A 19,501-nucleotide genomic window follows, 5' to 3' on the forward strand; every position below is an offset into this window, starting at 1 on the left:
TATATCGAGAGAATGATTTTATACACAGGTTATGTGTATGTTATTTTTGTGCACAAGATATGTGTAAGGTTACTATGATTTATGAAAATGGTTTCGTACACGAGAAAGATGTACTGTATTTAAAAGATATAGCATGCACATTACAGGTGAGTATAGGATTCGGGCCCATTTGTACCATGCAGCATTTAAATTTTGTGGTCTATCAAAATAATGAATTTTATTGTTTTATGATAAACTTATGAACTCACTAACATTTTGGTTGACACTTGAAAGCATGTTTATTCTCAGGTATAAAAGAAACATTCCGCTGTGCATTTGCTCATTTTAAAGACAGTATTTGGAGTCGATCATCGCAATGGAACCAGTTGTTGGTGACTTCGTCCAGATGGATTAGGACGGGTCATTTCACTATGATCAGTACCAAAATTTCAACTCAAAAGTAAAGCGTATTCCAATATTGCCAGTTCAGCTGGAGTGCCTAAAAATAGAAGTTTTACCGTTTGTATCTTTAACTACCTCGAAACCTGTACATTCAAATATACACTGTAATAGAATGTTTGATAAGTTTTCGGGTAAATTCAGAGATTTGGTGTTTTTCGCTTTACCAGACACCCATATTTTGTCCACCATATGATTGATTGTTAACGTCCCGGTTTTATCAGTGCATATGCAAGTTGAAGAACCCATCGTTTCAGAAGCGGATAGATGTCGTACAAGTGCGTTATCGTCGATTAATTTTTCATCGCAAAAGCAAGACTTAATGTGACAGCTAACGGTAGTCCTTCAGGCACTGCAACAACGATAATCGTTATCGCAGTCGCAAAAAAGTCTAACATGCTCAATGCATCAACAGAGCTCCACTTCAAAAGCTCATGTCTCGTACCTTTTTAAACGAGAAACCGAATAGTCAACACAAGAAAAGTCAACACAGCAAAAACTAACCCGATTTTACCAATTATAGTATGGACTGTTTACTTTCACTTGCAATGGCGTCTCGTTTTCTCCTTCACTTAATGTTTCCTTTAATTTTTCCCATTTGGTTCTCATACCAACCGCTGCAAAAAGCATTTTATTCGGCGCGTCTCGCACTTTACGTCCACCGAGAAGAAACGGTTTTTCTTCGTTTATATGCACAACTTTTGGTTCACCTGTTAAGCTAGATTCATCGATTAACAAACTGTATAACGATATAAATATCCTGTCAGCAGGAACTTGATCACCGATTGATAAATGTACAGGGTCTCCTACAACTAATTAATAAACCGAGACCATTTTTCGAGACTCGTCTCTTGTTACATGGCAAAATCTTTTTCTTCTCTTTGTCTAAATCTTTAAGTTGTAAAATAGTTTGTAGACACATCTTCTAATACATCCCTACTTTGTATGAACGTAACACACCTGAAACATACACGAAAAGAAATGGGTTTGGGATGGATAAATTTTGACATACCAACACGACCCAACCCAAATTGTCACACTTTTTTATACGTGATTTAAAATACCTTTCGTGGTTTTCAATTTTTGTCATGTAACATACCTTAGAAGCAACGGGGCTTAAGAGATGCAAAAGTAATCCCATTTAGCCAGAAATCCATTAGAATAGCTTATGTCACCGATATGAAATATTACATCTTTGCTTCCATTCAGTACTTCTTTTGCAATCAACTCCATGACATAGAGAGATCCATGCTACAATAATAACCAGTAAAAAAATTATTATCAAATCACGATGACATAAAAAATGTAGCTACAATATATATAGGTAGACTACCTGTATATAGTTCTCCTTGAAAGCATCATGAGGAGCCTTTCCCATGTCACCATATGTAGGTGGAGTTTGGAGGTTAGTTCTATCGCTCCATCCAAACGAATCACTAAAAATATGGGGAAAACGATGAAAAAAGATTGAAGAAAGATTGCTTTAAAGACAAAAAGGTGTGTGAGTGTGTGACGTTCCAAATATGTATGGATATTGTGTAGTAGGATGGAGCCCTATCATAACTGATGAATAAATGTAGCCTGGATCATGCCAACCCAAAACTTTTGCTGGACTTGGTAAATTTGTACCTTGTGTTTCAAATAAATATTTCAGTGCTATTAGTTTATATTGAAATTGGTTTCACTATGAATTGGAAATTAAAAACGTTGATCAATGGGAAGGAATAGACTATAAACATACCCGGATGAATTCAATAGGAACACCTTGATATCAAGTCTTTCATTCTCTTGTCCCACTAGAAACATAATGTCCTGTTAAGTTTTAAATAGAAGTATTACTGTTAGTTAATTTTGGTACCATTAATGCATTAATATAATATGTATGCAACTGATATTAAGTTGTATAGTCACAATCTTACCACATCTTTTTTTGGATTATCCAGATTAATATTCGGATGTACCTAACATGTTCCCAACGTCTGCATAACAAACCAAAACCACAATCATATGTAAATTTGTTAAAAGTTGCAAGGACAAACTGATTATTCATTACCTATAGTTGCAATGGCTTCAACTGCACTAGCAGCTCCCATAAGATGACCTATCATAGATTTTGTAAAGTTAATCCTCAACTACAGCAAAAAAAATTAAAAAGAAAAACAAAGATTACAAAACCAAATGATTATTGCAAGTAAGTGTATTGTTCACGTCACCATCTCCTCCTGATTCTGGTCAAAATGACGAACAATAGTGTAACACCCGCGTTTTGGGCCTAGTTGAAATAGACTATTTTGCCCTTAAGTGTTATTAAAAGTGATTTTTATAATTGTATGTTTTTTAAGTATCTGATTGTTTGGTTAAGACCAGTTTGTGGCAAGGGTCACAGAACATGTTCGTTTATTGAATTTGGACTCCGTTAGGGCCTCCTAACGAGGTACGAAAGAATTCAGATAACTGATAAATACCCGTGTGTGATGGGGTATTGTGTATTAACTTAAATATATAAGCTTGAGACCTGCCTTTTCTCTCATTTTCTTGAACCTTCCAAACAAACACCCCGTACCTAATTTCTCACTACTTGAAACCCTAATTTAATCTAAGCTAGAATTGGATCAAGAAGCATTAAGGAGTGATTATTATCATCCTTGTGATCAATAATCCAGGTTAGCTTGCTTGAATTGTTGCTTGAATTCTTGATTAAATGGGTTTTTGTATTCTTGAGCAAAAGTGAGTTTTGATGCTTGAATCTTGATGAATTGTGTTTGTTAGTGTTAATTGTTATTAGATATATGTTTTATAGTTGTTATATGATGTTTTTGAAGTGGTTTCATGATCAGATTGAGCAAAAATCATGTTTTGGGGTCAAAAAACGCGAAAACAGTGAGCTGTAGGTGTTCATCAGCACCCACACTTTTAATAGGTCACTCGTACGAGTGACCACACTTTTGAGGGTCAACCACACGTGTGAGGACTCACTCGCACGAGTGAGGCCTCATTCACACGTGTGAGCACAGGGTCAGATTTGTGGAAACTTGTTTTGGTCATAACTTTCAAACCGTAACTCCATTTTTGATGAATCAAGTATCATTGGAATCGTAATGAAAAATCCTTTCCAATGGTAAACTATTTAGAAGCTATATCAAAATGTATTTGGGTCATAAATAGAGGTATTAGCGTGTGTGTCTAGTGTGCATGCATTAATATGTTATTATGGGTTGAATTCTTGATATAGGCTTATGAATGAATGAATATATGATGAATATAGGTTGGAAAATATATTTACATGTTGCTAATGATGTTCCTTATCACTCGCACAAGTGAGCCTTCACTCGCACGAGTGAGCTTTCACTCGTACGATTGAGGCGGTCAACCGCATGGTGAACTACACGAGTGAGTGGTTACTTGAACTGTTATATTTGCTAATTGGATCGTATGGTTGTGAGTCATATGTCACTCGTGTGGTCAACCGTATGGATCTACTGTTGTGTAATTAGATATTTGGCCAAGGACCAAACGTACGAGTGAGGTGTCAACCGCACGGTTTGTGACGACCCGAGAATTTCCGACCAAATTTAAACTCAATCTTTATATGATTCCGACACGATAAGCAAAGTCTATAATGTTGAGTCTCGAAAAATTTTGGAACTATGTTCATATATTCAAATAACTTTTGACCATTCCCGACGATTCACGAACCAATATGTAAATAATTATGTATATATATATATATATATATATATATATATATATATATATATATATATATATATACATATAAAAGATTTCTATTAATAACTAATATATTGTAATGTATATAAAATGTATAAATATTAAATATTCAGTTATGATATTATACAATATAAATAGTACATAATTAACAATATAGTAGATTCAATCATATAAATAGTTATTGTAATAAAATCATTATTACTTACAATATTGATATTAATATTAGTGTTACTAATAATCTATAGATGTAAATTTGTTATATATAAATGGTAGTTGTATTATTATTACTGATAATATAAACATTAATAATATTAGCATTATTATGATTAGTATTATCATTATTATTATCAATAATAATGTTATTGTCATTGTCATTGTCATTGTCATTGTCATTGTCATTGTCATTGTCATTGTCATTATTATTATTATTATTATTATTATATCATTATTAAAAATTATTATTCATAATTATCAATATACTTGATATTAATATTAGTATTATTATTTTTAGTATTATTATTATTAGATATTAATATTAAGAATTATTATTATTATAAATTATTATTATTATCATTATTATAGTTATCATAAAATAATACAATTTATTAAAATCATTTTTTATGATAATATTAGTATTATTATTAATTCTATTATTAAAATTATTAGAAATTTAATTATTAATTATTAATATATATGACCTCATATGAATCAAATAAGAATCTGAATTAGTTTCACTTACCTATCATACTGTAGATGATTGATTCCTATTTCTAAATCCAGTACCAATCACGAATTAAATCACCATAACATCCAAGAATTCAGTTGAGAGTACCTATCTATTTTATTTTTTTTATTTCATCTAATACACAGTGCTAGTACTTCTTGTCTGATTTGATTACGCAACCTAATCCAGCTAATGCAAACAAATTAGGAACAATTATAATTAGTACAATCCACTAAATGACTTAGAGTAATTCATTTATCACTGTAAATTCAAAAATTAAACAGAAAAACCACACAAACTTCCAACACCCTTAAAACAATACGGCTACAATGGATTATGTATAACCACCATCTACTTCATCTCTCCTCTACTTAGACTGAGAACAATCACCACCAAAGAATCACCTTAAACCTCCAATGTTTTTATGTTACTATACCGGCTGTTTCCTGTTTCTAACTGACACCTTTAAACCACCACTACAGCCTGCACCCAAGTCTACATTTAGTTCGGTTAAACTCACGCAAGAACACCATGTCCTTGTTCGTTACTGCAGCTATATGAAAAACATCATCATAGTTGCTGTTTGTTCAAATCCAGACCACCACCAATTCACTTCTATGATCACCAAACCACCACCCAAACCCTCGTTTATATTACTGCTGCAACTACGTATCTTTTCTTCTTTCCTTCTCCTGTTCCAATTCCAATTACAGTATCAAATACATGAGATGATGCCATGTACTGTGATATTATAATGATGATACAACAATGATGATTAACAATCGATGATATTAATTGATGAGAATTTGAAATCAATATTTATGATGATAATGGATGCAACAATCGGTTCTTTTTGTTTCTCTTTTTATTCCACACCAAACACCATTATTTATTTAGCTGCTGGTCGATGGGATCCAGCTGGATACAAGCAACTAGATTTTCTTTTTGGTTGTTTTATTCCTAGCCGAACCCTACCACACCTCCATTCATCGTTCAAGTTAAACATATTTTTGGGCCGACATCCACTTGATAGAATAACTACTCCACTTATACAAAAAAAAAAAAAGGATCGATCAGGTAACTAGCTGGAAAGTTATTTTTTTTCTTTCTCGGGCCATATAGGAATACACTTGATGGGCCAAACGAGTACCCCTTGGGCCGTAAATGTATTTAAATATTGGGCAGTTTGTTTAAGCTGCTCTCCTTCTATCTGCTCGAGTTGAGTGCTGCTATTGCAGCTAGCTTTGCTTCAATGGTGTATCGTGACCAGGGATGTAGGATACGATGATGAACCGTAGGAAATGACAATGACAATAATTAATTTATGATGATATAGATGATGATTTACGGTTACGATTATTATGAAGATGACGATAGGTATTATGATATGAGGTAAATCGATGATGATTCGTTATAATGATGATTATGAGTTGGAAAGTGACGATGGTGTTATGATGTATAATGATACGGGTTGATGACGAAACAGGAATGAATGATCATGGTGATGTTAAAATAATAATGATGATGATATGTGTACAATCATGGTAAAGGTTATGATGTCGAAATGATACGGTTATGATGATGATTATGGGAAGATGAGATGATGATCCGAGATTGATGATAGTTAGATGGTGATGAATAGATTAGTTTAAGAGAGGAAGAAGATGATGAATATGGGAGAACATAACACGGGTTATATATATTTCGGGGATAAATTTAATCAGAAAAACGAAATTGGCAGAATGGTTTAGGAGGTTAGTGGGTGAGCGAGAGGTCTCGGGTTCGAGTCCCGTCCCAGGCAGTTTATCTCTTTTTAGTGTTTCTAAGGTATAATCTGTTGCTGCTGCTGCTGCTGTTGTTAGGTTAATATAAATATGATGAGTAACATTATTATTAGGTTAATATAAATATGATGAGTAACATTATTATCATTCTTGTTATTAAGTAATATCATTAGGTATTATTAGTGTTATTATTATTATTATTAACATTGATATGAGTAGAATTATTATTATTATTGTTAATATGAAAATAATACAAACTATTATAATTAATAATAGTATTAGTATCATTTTTGAATTAGTATTATTATTAACAAAAGTATTCTTAGTAAGATTACCACTAGTAATAACATATATATATTATTAATATAAAAAGGATATGACTAATAAATTTATACATATATGTTTGTTCGATTACAACTATGTATATTAATAAATATACAAATGTATCATCAACATCTTGGCATGATGATATCCTTGGTTTCACTTAGGTGGGGCCAGGGCAAGGGGGAGAGTAGACTCAAGTTCGAGTCCCACTCTTTAAAAATACCCGTGGTAGGCTTACTTACCATAAGTCGGGTTGCCCCGTGGGAAGGTTTTACCGACCTATTCAGGACCCAGATCCGACCCGCCTGCCCCTCGGGATGGTTTAAAGTTCAGATCCTTGTAATATAGTTCGGGTTTCCTGCCCGAACGCGTGTGTGTGTGCAAATGATGAGTGTCGTTGAAATAAATGATACGCTGATGCAAGCTTGCCGTTAAAAAAAAAATAAAAATAAATATACAAATGTTATAGGTTTGTGAATCCGAGGCCAACCCTATATTTGTTCAATGACGTCATATGTATTTTTAACCACAAAATACAGTATGATGAGTTTCATTTACCTTTTTACCCTTTATATTTTTGGGCTGAGAATACATGCGAAATTTTTATATAAATGTTTTACGAAATAGACACAAGTAATCGAAACTATATTATATGGTTGAATGATCGAAGCCGAATATGCCCCTTTTGCTTGGTAACCTAAGAATTAGGGAACATCACTAATTTTGAGAATTAGTGCACCCCTAATTGACGCGAATCCTAAAGATAGATCTATTGGGTCTAACGAACCCCATCCAAAGTACCAGATGCTTTAGTACTTCGAATTCGTTTTTATCATGTCCGAAGGATTTCCCGGAATGATAGGGGATATTCTTATATGCATCTTGTTAATGTCGATTACCAGGTGTTCAATCCATATGAATGATTTTTGTCTCTATGCATGTGACGTATATTTATGAGAAATGGAAATGAAAATCTTGTGGTCTATTAAAATGATGAAATGATCGATTATGATAAACTAATGAACTCACCAACCTTTTAGTTGACACTTTAAAGCATGTTTATTCTCAGGTGTTAAAGAAATCTTCCGCTGTGCATTTGCTCAATTTAAAGATATTACTTGGAGTCATTCATGGAATATTTCAAAAGACGTTGCATTCAAATCATTGAGTACAAGATTATTATTAAGTCATTTATAGGTTGGGACATATTATGAAATGGTATGCATGCCTGTCAACTTTGAATGTAATGAAAGTTTATCTTTTAAAAACGAATGAAATGTTTGTAAAATGTATCATATAGAGGTCAGTACCTCGCGATGTAACCATATGTTATTGTATTCGTCCTTATGGATTAGGACGGGTCGCTTCACGGTTGAGGTTTCTCAGACGTGCGGATGAGTGTCACTTGTACGGTTGACAGGTCAGATTGATTAAGTGTTGGTATCGGTGTTGTTGTTTTGTTGTCGGGTTGTTATCAAGACATGATTACTGACTGTGTTATGTCTATTCTCAGGTGATAAAGACGAAGAAAAGGCTCAGTAAGATTAGAATTCTGAGTTCCTTCTGTTGCTGGTAATCGGTTAGTGAGATTATCTCCGGGTGTAGTATAGAGTAGCAAGTTGTGCTACTATGTTATACTGTTATAGTTGCTATGCTTAGTAGATATGTTGTAATAATGATCACTGTAGAGTTGCCATGCTAGTCATAGTGACATTTGTCCGTAGTGATAGTTGCTTAACAGTTGTGTGCACAAGTTGTAGTTGCCAGTTGGAACCTATAGTTGTTAGGTTCAGCTCAGAGAGGTCAACCTAGCTGTGGTTGGGTTTAGTTGGCTACTGTTTGTTGAGTATAGTGCTGAACGACGCATCACCTGCGTGTGGATGACTATACTGGGGATTCAGTAGTAAAGACTATCGGTAGACGCTAGACTGATCAGCTAGTGGTCATGTGCCCGTACAAGCCGTCTGTCCTCTAGTTGGAGCATAGTTGCTAGTTGCTAGATGCCAGTTGCCAGTTGATAGTTGCTAGTTGTTAGTTGCCAGATGATTAGTTGTTAGTTGCCGGTTGCCTGTTATTGATTGTTGTAGCTGCTGTAGTTGTACAAGTTGGTACTGTATGCTAGATCTGTTAGATGATTCCATTCACTTAGCCTTGTGCTAACCCCCTCACCTCCTCCCTTGCAGGTTTTGGATGTTAGCGGGTTTCGGGATAGAAGTGGTTGTTTGAAGATATGTTTGACAAGACGAACTCTGATGTCTTAACTTTTATAAATATGTAACTAGTCGTTTGATGTAACACCAGTGGTTTGTAAAGAAGTAATTAACTAAGGGTATTTATGTAAATTAAGTCTTCCGCTGTGATATTTAAAAAAAAATCAGGGTGTTAAAAATAGCTGCGTAATACTTGATGTCTTCTGTTGTTGCATGAGCGTTTAAGTAGTTTAGTTCACATCTTCCTCGCTACCCCGAATGCGATAACGCCTTTTCCATGCATAATATGATACCAAGACCTAATAATTGTACATACATATGACTCGTTTGATAAATGGTCAACTACATTTAAGTAATAATTATAGTTAAAGATATTTGTTTCTTCTACCTTCAGGATGAGGCTTTGTCATATGATAAGCATCAGAACTAAAGCTTCCACCTAAGACTTCTGCGTAAATATTAGCACCCCATTTCTAGTCACCAAGTCGAAAATGGAAAATGATTCGCAAAAAACCATGGCTTCATATATTAAGTAAGTAGTACACTGGTACTTCTATCAGAATTATTAAAGTATCAATAACATACTTTATCATGACAAAACTCAATCCCCTTCTCCCATAACAAATTCGTCACGCCCCTGTTCAATATGAGATTATGAGATGAACAGTAAAAAGAATGATATGTAAGTGAAGTTCACTAACTTAAAGGCTCAGACATTCACTCCACACAGTTACACAAATGAACATATAATTCCATGACTTCATGTTTCTACTAACATTAAATTCAAAATGATTAGCATAATAGTATGCATCAACTCTATTGAATTCAATAACCACAAAAGCTTATCAAGTTCCCTCTGACTTCATATCATATAAAAGAAATACTGTATCATATATCATACCTCAATATTTAACATAAGCAAAAGAGGAGTTCCCATTCTTGTATTCCTGTTAAAGAGTAAAAGAAATTCATATTTTTTCAAAATCAATTTACAGCTGCAAAAAAATATTTATGTAAAGTATAATACGTTGAACCGAATAAATAACTCGAATTTGACTCCTACCCCTGATACACAAATAAAAACCTAATACGATTAAACATCAAATTGAGTCCATAAAACGAATTACAACCATAATGAACGATTTGAAACATACAAAATTTGGTATCATAACGAATAAAAAGTAACCTAAAATTGAGATTCTTAGAAACTGATTAAAGCAAAACAAAGTAATCAATTAACATGATTTATGCAAACCCAGCTAATACCTAAACTAACTTATATTATAAAAATTATAACTTAAAAATTACATAAGTAACTAACATAAAAAGGATTCTTGATCATTCAGAGAAGGAAAAAAAAAAAAAGTGACGCAAATTTCACCTATCAATTAATTTAATTGATGAAAACCCACTTCAAATCTGAATTGATTCTATAATAAAAATCGAATATTTAATAACAAAATCAGAAAATTTACCAAACAACTAACCTGGAATTGGATTCGTGAACAATGATGGGTTGATTTTCTGGATTAGGGGAACAGATCAAATTAGGGTCAAAACAATTGCACGAAGTACGCTCAAATTGATGTATGATGAAATTAATACGAGAAATAGATCTTCATACCTTATCAGTCGAAAGACTCTAGTATTGGTGGGCACAGAATCAGACAAATGACTACTCGATTCCACGAACGGAAATTGTCAAAATCCAGAACCAACAACAGGAGAAGTTTGAAAATTTTCACATTCATAAGTAAGTGAACTAATAACATTGTGCGAATTACCTACATATTCAAACACATACACACATATAAAACAAACAATAAACCGAACAATCATATAACTTACCAGTCTCATGTGGAACAGGGGAGTTACTTACACAGCGAGTAGCTGTGGATGGGTGCCACTAACAAAAAAGAGAAATTTAGGATTTTGTTTTCTGCGAGTTCAGGGAAAACCCTAAGTTGCCGCCAGATCTTGATGCGATTCTAACACGATTCAAAGAAAAAGAGATGAGTTGTGTTGCTTTTCGATGATGATGTTGATAAGTGTCGATGATTTGGAGAGAATTTAGGTTTTTGTTTTCTCCGAGTATCATGAATGAATTTAACTTCCATAACCCACCCTTTGTTAATCCTGTTCCGTGTATTTTATTTTATAATTAAAAGGGCATTTTAGACAGTTTAAATAATCAAAAGTGATTTATTAGCTAATATAAATATAAATAGGGGGTCATTTTGAACCATCAGATCAAGGGGTATGTGAGAGTCTTTTTTTGATCTAAGGGTTAGAAAGGGGTTTTTAGAAATGATTATTAGCTAATAAAAACCCTCTTTTAAGGTACAGAATAATAATAATAATAATAATAATAATAATTATTATTATTATTATTATTATTATTATTATTATTATTATTATTATTATTATTATATTATAAACTTAAAAGTTTTAAAACTTACAAAAAATTAGTGGGAAGCCTAGAGACAATCTGAGCCCCACACCTCTAGCGATAGCAAAACCTATCCTAGTAAAAATATGAGCAGCAGCACCGGCACCAATATCTTGCGCCATCGAACTCTTCTGAACCCGCTTTAGCAAAGAAACAGCCTCCTTCTCTAATTCCCCAAGGGAAGAAAATGAGAAAGGAATGAAACCATAACCAATCGCCTGACAGCTAGATTCGTACTTGACCCGCTTCCGACGAGCCGCATCAACCACAGCACGTCCAGGGACAAAGTCAGAAAGCCCAGGCTGTGTCAAAGGAGAAGACCCTGTCAAGTCAACACAAACATCGCGACCACGCTCCCAGGAATAAATTAACACATCTGCAGGTCTGAGGGCCCTGTCGTTCCCTCCAGACAACCCAATGTCAACCTCCTTTCTCGCTGAAATCTCAGATCGATAACAAACATCAACAAGGGAATCCCGAACAACATTATGTCGATGCTTAATACCCACCAAACCAGCACAAGACACCGCGTGATCCCCGAAAATATCCCCAGTAAAAACCCTAGAACAGGCAGAGCATGCCGTCGAGATAGAGAATAATGGAACACCCAACCGGTAGCACAACACACATCGGTAAGTCTTTGCGTTCATCGTCTGACCCAACCCCAAAAAAGGGACTGCCCTTAGCCAAGCAGAGGTGTGATCACCCTGCTATGATTTTCATAAGGCCGATTGTCGGGGAGATAACGAAAAAGTGGATTCTGCAGAAGCGGTAACCTTTGTGAAATAAACAACTGCCAATTTCTTCATGAGTATTGGGGCAGCGACCTCACTCGGATTACCTAAAATATCAAACCCAACTGTTTTATTAAACAGACCCAATGCATCTTCAAAAGCACGACCAAGACCAACAATACCCGCATGACGTAGGAGCTTGGTCTGCAACCCAGCAGACTGTAATCGAGAAGCCACAAAAGCCACGAACATCTCCCGCAGAGCCGGTCCTAAGTTTTCCAGTGCCCCGAGCGAGGTGGTAAAAAAAGGCCCCTATGAATACAGATCAATGAAAATTAACGATGCCATGTATAACGTATTGAAAGTCCTTTAGATTCTAAAATTCCTTTTACTATTACCATTTTGCTAGATCAATTTAATATTTTATTACTTTATGGTTCAGTTGAATTAAAATTGTAGGGATATAGGTTATAATATAGTTTATGAGTAACATTTAATGAATTGGATATTAATTCTTAACAAGACTCTAGTTTTATACTCCTATTAATGAACTTAGGATAGCTTTACATGGAGAGAGTATACTTAAGAATTTGTGATACTTTAGATTTACACCTACGATGATACTTACCTACAGTTCGTATTGCATAAACATTTCCATTATCAGCATCCTTGTACCATTAGAACTTTTTGATGTAATTTACAATCAATCATGTTGCAGTTCTCAAAATATTTTGAAGGTTTTTATCAACCCACATCGGTAGTGAATGGAAAGTAGATACGCTTTAAATACAAATTGCCTGGGTTAATATTAAAAAAAATAACATGTTGGTCCTAATTTCATTCAGCCTTGTTTCTCTTCTCTCTCACTTTGTGTTTATGAACCGGCCTGGTTTTGCAAGTAGTTTTGGGCCCCTAAAATACATGGGCCCTGTACAAATGTACACATTGTACTACCCATTGGGCCGGCTCTGATCTCCCGCAGAATAAACACTAAGCCCTCCAAATGCAAATGGCAAGGTAGCAAGCTGCCACTGCCAATCACCAAACCCAGGCCCGGAAGCAGTAACAATACGCTTCAAGGAAGATCGAAGGGCTCCATCGAAAGCGCGTTGAGCCGCCTCAAATATACTAGGAGGACAAATACGCAAGGAAAAGTAGAGTTTAGAAACTCCCATACATGCCCTAAGCAACAACAACTCACACTGAGGATCATCAAGCTTAGCAACCTTATCCATAAGCGCAATGGACTTGGTCACCCTTTGCATCACCAGTGCAATATTAGGAGGAAAGACGCCTACTGCGAGGGTCCTCCGTAGGCCAGAAAATATTATTATTATTATTATTATTATACGGAGTAATATTTAATTTAATAATTATTCAATAAATATGTGTCGTTATTAAGCTAGTACTATCGCTAAATCGATCCCTGGAGTATTTAAGATTTGCGTGTAACACCCTGATTGAATAATAAGTTGGTGTACAGAAATGACATTCATACATGCTCATATTTACCGAGGCATAATGATGAAGCTTCCCTCACATGCAATACATGTGTCAAAATTTGATATACGGAGTAATTTTTTTTAACAATCGTTAGTGAAATATATCAACACCCTAATTAGTGAAAACTACATGAACCATCAAGCTAAAATAAAGTTAATGACATGTATATAATATGATGCATACTTTTTTTTTGAACGGCTATTTCGACATCAAATACTTTCTTTTGTCACCCACACACGTGTTAGGAGAAAACTGGTGTGCTTTGGATTAAACCCCGAGTAACTTAGGGCATACACATTTATTCATCACAAAAGAATTCTGGAGAAAACCTCCACTGCGTCAACTAGGACTAAAATTTAATCCATAACTTATACCACTCAGTCATGGGCGGACCTATGTAGGGGCAGAGGGGGGCGTTCACCCCAGTGAATTTGCAATTTTTAGTGCAAATTTTTTTAGTTTTTCGATTTTGTCTCCGGTGGAAATTTTTTTTTTGCCCCAAATGCTTCATATTTTGCTCAAAAACCTTCGTATTTTGCCCAAAAATCTTCAAATTTTGCTCAAAAAACTCTAGATTTTACCCCAAAACCTCCATGTTTTGCAAATCCAACCAAGAACATACTCAAATATTTATAGAGTTAAGTTATTGTCAATCGTCATCATACAAATAAACTTGAAGCTAGTGATGATTATGCATTTATAAATTTTAAACGGACTATATCTTATTGCATACAGGTACAACTTTTCATCAGTCACTAACTACCGATATTTTAAAAAATATTAAAAAGTAATATTCGTTACAACACGGTCAAGTCGTGAGAAGGAAAATACTCGTTCCATTTATTATCTAAGAAAAGGAGGATAGAAAAGTGAAATATGGTCTTCCAAAAGGGAAGAATTGAAGGTCAAAACTGGCTTGAAGTCAATGATGAAAGTCAAACGATAGTTCTCAGTTTCCACCTTCCAGGGAAAAAATGTAAACACATCATTTCGTTAGAATTATTCTTTAATTCTTAAATGTGGTGCATCGAGTTGCATGTCAATTGTACAACACTTTTTTTTTTTTTTTTTTTGGTAACGGTGGAACCCCAACTACGAAACAGGCACATTGGCCCCAACGCAGCGAGTAAACCACCGGGTAAACTACAAGCCGACCCTCACGGTTACCAGGTAAAGCAACCTCAGGTGAGCTCCCTTTTTGAACGAGATGGCAGTGCCAAGAATCGAACCCGGGTGGCTCCCTTCATTGGAAGTGTCGGTGGCCATCCAGGCTATGCCTGGATGGTTTACAACACTTTTTATTAGAAAAGTATACAATAAAACCTTAATTTTATGCTAGTTTTATACAGTATTTTATACTTTATTTTATACTAGCGTAGATGTAGATTAAAATATTTAATACCTCTACAAAAGTTGCAACCTGCAAGTCTTCATTTAGCTTAAACCTTTAAGGTTTGTGGTGAACTGGGTATTTTAATTGTCAAAAACTTTTGTCAATTACATTTATTTATTTATGGATGTATGTATAATTGTATATTCTTATTGAATCTGAATGAGTAACAATTTCACAACTTTCCAGCGAGTTATTTCTTCTCTTAATAATTACGGAACATAATATAAATAACACCACTAGCCGCCGAACCCATACGGCCATACCCCATTCTAGTGGGTCCCTTTGGTGAGCGTCTTCAATAGCAGCAGCCCCTTTTACCATTTCTCCAAACAAATCATTGATCACTTAAAAGTGTACAATATTTGAAAGTCACAACATAGAACCTCAACATGTTACAAATCTTTCTCGGTTATCCTCTTAGAAATGGCACGTAATAGAATTCTTAGAAAAGAAAACAATGTGGTGTTGTTTGTTTTTTCTATGATGTTTTATGTCTGAAGTCACATCTCCAAAAGAAGACGTGGCTCGAGGTTCTCAAACTAAAAATATAAGACTACTTGTTTTTAATATCTTCAGTTTTACTACACAAATCGTAATTCTCATCCTTTCAAACCTTTTGTTTGCATCTACAGTATTATTTTAGTAAATATTATGTGTCCTTTTGTTGCATCAAATTCAGCCTTTTCAATAATGATACACATTCCTAATGTACGATTGGTAAGCAGCTACCATGGGTGACCTACTACATGCTCTATGCTTATGTTCAGCATTTTTGACTTTGGCCCATGGTCTTACGGTATTACCAGACAGTTACCACTTGATCAAGCATGTTTCTTACAATCATTATCAGATCTTAGGATTGCTATTGGTAAAAGGACTTACATTTGTATGGCTTCGTAGTAATCCATATGGTGGATCAAACTAAGGACTAGCCACAGTGCTTTACTATAATCTTTGTTTTAGATTTTAGAAGTCTGGTCCCTTTTGATTTATCTGTGTGAAGGAAGGATCATAACTTGCTATCAAGATAGGTATTACATGGTCTGTAGATAGCAATTTCAACAATTCAACCCATTTACATACGAATGGGTTGATTTAGGTTAAACGGGTCATATCTAAAATTTACTAAAAGAAACAGTTAGAGAAGAAACATGCCCATACAGGTCTGTTCGTTCTAAACACACAGTGAACGACTACATTGAATACAGAGTGGGCACTTTAGGAATACAATTCAAATGACAAACAAACGCAAAACCTAAATCAGCAGAGTTTCAACAAAACGCGAACCGCAAACCCTCCAAAACCCACCCAACCCCACCACAAAACCTAAATCCGACCAAAGTACCAGTAGAGTTCCGATGGAACTCGCCGCCTACAACTACCCAAGAATAATAAAGGTGGTGCGATGGAACGGTCAAAGTGAGATCAGCAGCACACCCCGTCAACACTATCGAACTGAACCCTAAACCAACCCCCAAAACTCAAACAGATCCCGGATCCCGAGCATCTAGGGCACGGAATCGCCGCCTGGTTGCCGTTAGAGCGACCAGAGAAAACATCGGGCCGATCGACGCCGGAGAAACAAGGGCATGAGCCATTGAACCTTATTACGGCGGAAAGAAAGTATATCCGAACCACCAGCGAGATGCCGGTGGTTGGAGAGGATAGCAACAAAAGATCTACAAATCATCGACGGTTGTAGCAAGAAGGAAATAAGATGGCGGCTCAAAGAGAGAAAAGTGGTAACAAAAGAGTTGCTACTTGCAAATGAATAAGAAGAAAATAAATGTTAGAAGAGATCAGAAAGATACCGGACGGAGGAATTCAAAAGAATGAAAGATTGGCACGAGTTTCTAAGTCAGAGCTTTTGTTTACTTTTCTCATGAAGTAGCTTCTGTTAATCTTACGTGAGGGTAAACATGTGAGAGACTTGCATTACTATTTTAATTTTGCTATTCTCTTTCTCATTTAACTACCCTAACATTTTCAAATCCGTAGGGCTTGTTTGTTTTTCTCACGGCTGCATTACACCATGTGATCTCCACAACGCCCGGAGTTAAGTGAATCCATCGCACGGATTAACACAATCATACTATGTGGTCTCCACAACGCCCGGAATTAAATGTATCCAACGCACGGATAACACTAACCACATCACCAACAACTTATATACACACATATATAATCATTCCAATCACCTTGGAACGTGCGCACGTGTCATGTAAGCACGATCTCCGTAATCGCATTCGAGCTAGTAATCACCTATATAACACATAGGCATACAAAACACATAAAAACCCATTCTCTACAAGAGAATCCGACACACTCATCACTTAGCTTAGGGATTTCACATTACTCACCAAATACCCGCCCAGTTGGACACTTAAATAAGCACACCCAATTACCACTTCGAGAGGTAATTCTAACCCACACTAATAAGTACAATCTTACACATATTGTACTTAACCCACAATAGACCAAATCTAGGTCCCGACCCATACTTGTTAACTAGATAGTGATTATTCACTAACCACCTCTGAACACCAATTCATACAAGTGCAATTTGACCCAAATTGCACTTCCCAAAACAAGTCAAGTCTAGTCCATAATCACCATTAACTAGTGAGTATAGTTAAAGAAACCAATTAACACAAGTCTAAGTACCTAAGTACTTTAATTACCAAAAACAAGTCACAATACCCAAATTGACCCTTTGAAAGCCAATATCCAAATTTTGACTCAAAGCATGTTCTTATGAACATCTTACACATCAACACACAAGTTTACAAGTGAATAACAGCTAAAATTCAAGACCAATTTTTCCAAATTCGTCATCAAACCCTAACCCATAACATTAGGGTTTACATACCCAGACTTGTACCAAAACCCCAAATTTCAAAGAAAATGGGGTTTATAATACACCACCAACCCAAACCATAGCCCTAAATCAAAATCAAACATTAAAGACTCGAATTAGAGATTACCTTAGGTGCTAAAACCAAACTTAACCTACACAAGAAATAGGCTCCGATTTGGGCAAGAATCAGCATCTTCTTTCTCCTCTAGAGCTTCCACTCTCTAGAATCTCTCACTAAAACCTTGAGGTGTTTGTTGAAGAATGAAGATGAAAACTAAAGTTCCAGATCTGTTTTGAGGATTAAAACCCGTCCATGCATATTTACACTATACACCCACAAGTTACAACATTTACAAAACAACCCAAAATCATGTTACTATAAACTTCTTTTATGGTATTTTAAAAGTGTTACATGTTATAGTGTGAGACTAAGCTTAGGGTTGTTTGAGAGTTTATTTTGTGATACATTCACTAATGTTTCTATATTTGAGTGTTCTTCGAGACTTTCAGATATGTCAAGGCTAGAGTCACAGTTGTGTGCAAAAGACAGGAAAATAGCAACTATATATATATATATATATATATATATATATATATATGGAAGTTCATTTTAGGCTTCATAAAAGCTCAAAATTCTAGACCTCTAGAAGATTAAATGAATGGTCGAGATTAGCTCTCATGTGAATGGAATTCCATATATTTAATCACACCTCGTTTAAAACGTATTCACAAATGGTCTCAAGTTTGCTAGTGTTCTCAAATGAACCCAACCCTATATATATTTGCTTATGTCTTTGATGAAATACCACTTTTGATGGATATTCCTTGCATTATGTTTTGATTAGGAAGCAAAAGCGAAAGGGCACAAACTGAGAAGTTACAACAAGAAATAGACGAGTTTCAAAAGATGGTCATGGGAAATCAGGTGTCATATACTCGTCAAATTACTCTTCTTATTTTGTCTTTGATAACGTGTAATTTTGTAAACAATTATAAGAAGTATGAATGTCGCCATGATTGTTGCTTAAAGCCTAAATTGAACTTCGGGCAGATTTAAAACCCATGAAAATTTAATTCTACCATTTTCATGGCGTCTCACACTTTTTTTAACCTACTTATTGACTGGAGGTCCATTCAGAAGCAATCTCTCTATCAGTAGAACATAGAGAGGAAGGACTTTCTCTACTCTTGAGGTGTATCACTCTGGGTGGAGAAATGTCTTACACCTCAAGAGTAGAGAAAGTCTTCTCTTTATTCTAGGATAGGCCAAGAATAGTCTACATCTTACCTCCCCCATATCCCACACATGTGGGATTGATTTTTGTTGTTGTTGTGCTCACTGTTGCAAAACACCCC

General features: G+C 35.2%; 1 protein-coding gene and 1 pseudogene across 5 annotated transcripts; both read right to left on the reverse strand.

The window, feature by feature from the left end:
* Positions 1-428: 428 nt before the first annotated feature.
* Positions 429-1,360, reverse strand: LOC139848344 (putative calcium-transporting ATPase 11, plasma membrane-type; annotated as a pseudogene).
* LOC139885541 (nucleotide pyrophosphatase/phosphodiesterase-like) lies at positions 1,020-11,328 on the reverse strand. 5 transcript variants are annotated; one of them, XM_071869295.1, is made up of 12 exons: positions 11,089-11,328; positions 10,834-10,993; positions 10,111-10,156; positions 9,795-9,846; positions 9,598-9,657; positions 9,403-9,508; positions 2,492-2,539; positions 2,358-2,417; positions 2,180-2,250; positions 1,772-1,874; positions 1,538-1,689; positions 1,242-1,398 (listed from the first exon to the last, which is right to left on the reverse strand). In XM_071869295.1, the coding sequence occupies exons 9-11, from the start codon at positions 2,242-2,244 to the stop codon at positions 1,555-1,557; spliced, it is 303 nt and encodes a 100-aa protein (XP_071725396.1). In that variant the 5' UTR covers positions 2,245-2,250; positions 2,358-2,417; positions 2,492-2,539; positions 9,403-9,508; positions 9,598-9,657; positions 9,795-9,846; positions 10,111-10,156; positions 10,834-10,993; positions 11,089-11,328; the 3' UTR covers positions 1,242-1,398; positions 1,538-1,554. The 5 variants fall into 5 exon arrangements, with proteins under 5 accessions (XP_071725398.1, XP_071725399.1, XP_071725397.1 ...); XM_071869297.1 differs by lacking the exon at positions 1,242-1,398 and adding an exon at positions 1,020-1,148 and having other exon boundaries at positions 10,111-10,993; XM_071869298.1 differs by lacking the exon at positions 1,242-1,398 and adding an exon at positions 1,047-1,156 and having other exon boundaries at positions 10,111-10,993.
* Between the last annotated feature and the right edge of the window lie 8,173 nt (positions 11,329-19,501).

The sequence above is a fragment of the Rutidosis leptorrhynchoides genome, chromosome 1 (genome assembly GCF_046630445.1).
Source record: "Rutidosis leptorrhynchoides isolate AG116_Rl617_1_P2 chromosome 1, CSIRO_AGI_Rlap_v1, whole genome shotgun sequence".
NCBI lineage: Eukaryota > Viridiplantae > Streptophyta > Magnoliopsida > Asterales > Asteraceae > Rutidosis > Rutidosis leptorrhynchoides.

Excerpts from the sequence above, each read along its gene's own strand:
- LOC139885541 (XM_071869297.1), bottom strand. The coding sequence starts at position 2,244 with ATGTTTCTAGTGGGACAAGAGAATGAAAGACTTGATATCAAGGTGTTC. Across the intron at positions 1,875-2,179 it reads TTCCTATTGAATTCATCCGG|TGATTCGTTTGGATGGAGCG; the intron begins GTATGTTTATAG and ends CCATATTTTTAG. Across the intron at positions 1,690-1,771 it reads TCAAGGAGAACTATATACAG|CATGGATCTCTCTATGTCAT; the intron begins GTAGTCTACCTA and ends TTATTATTGTAG.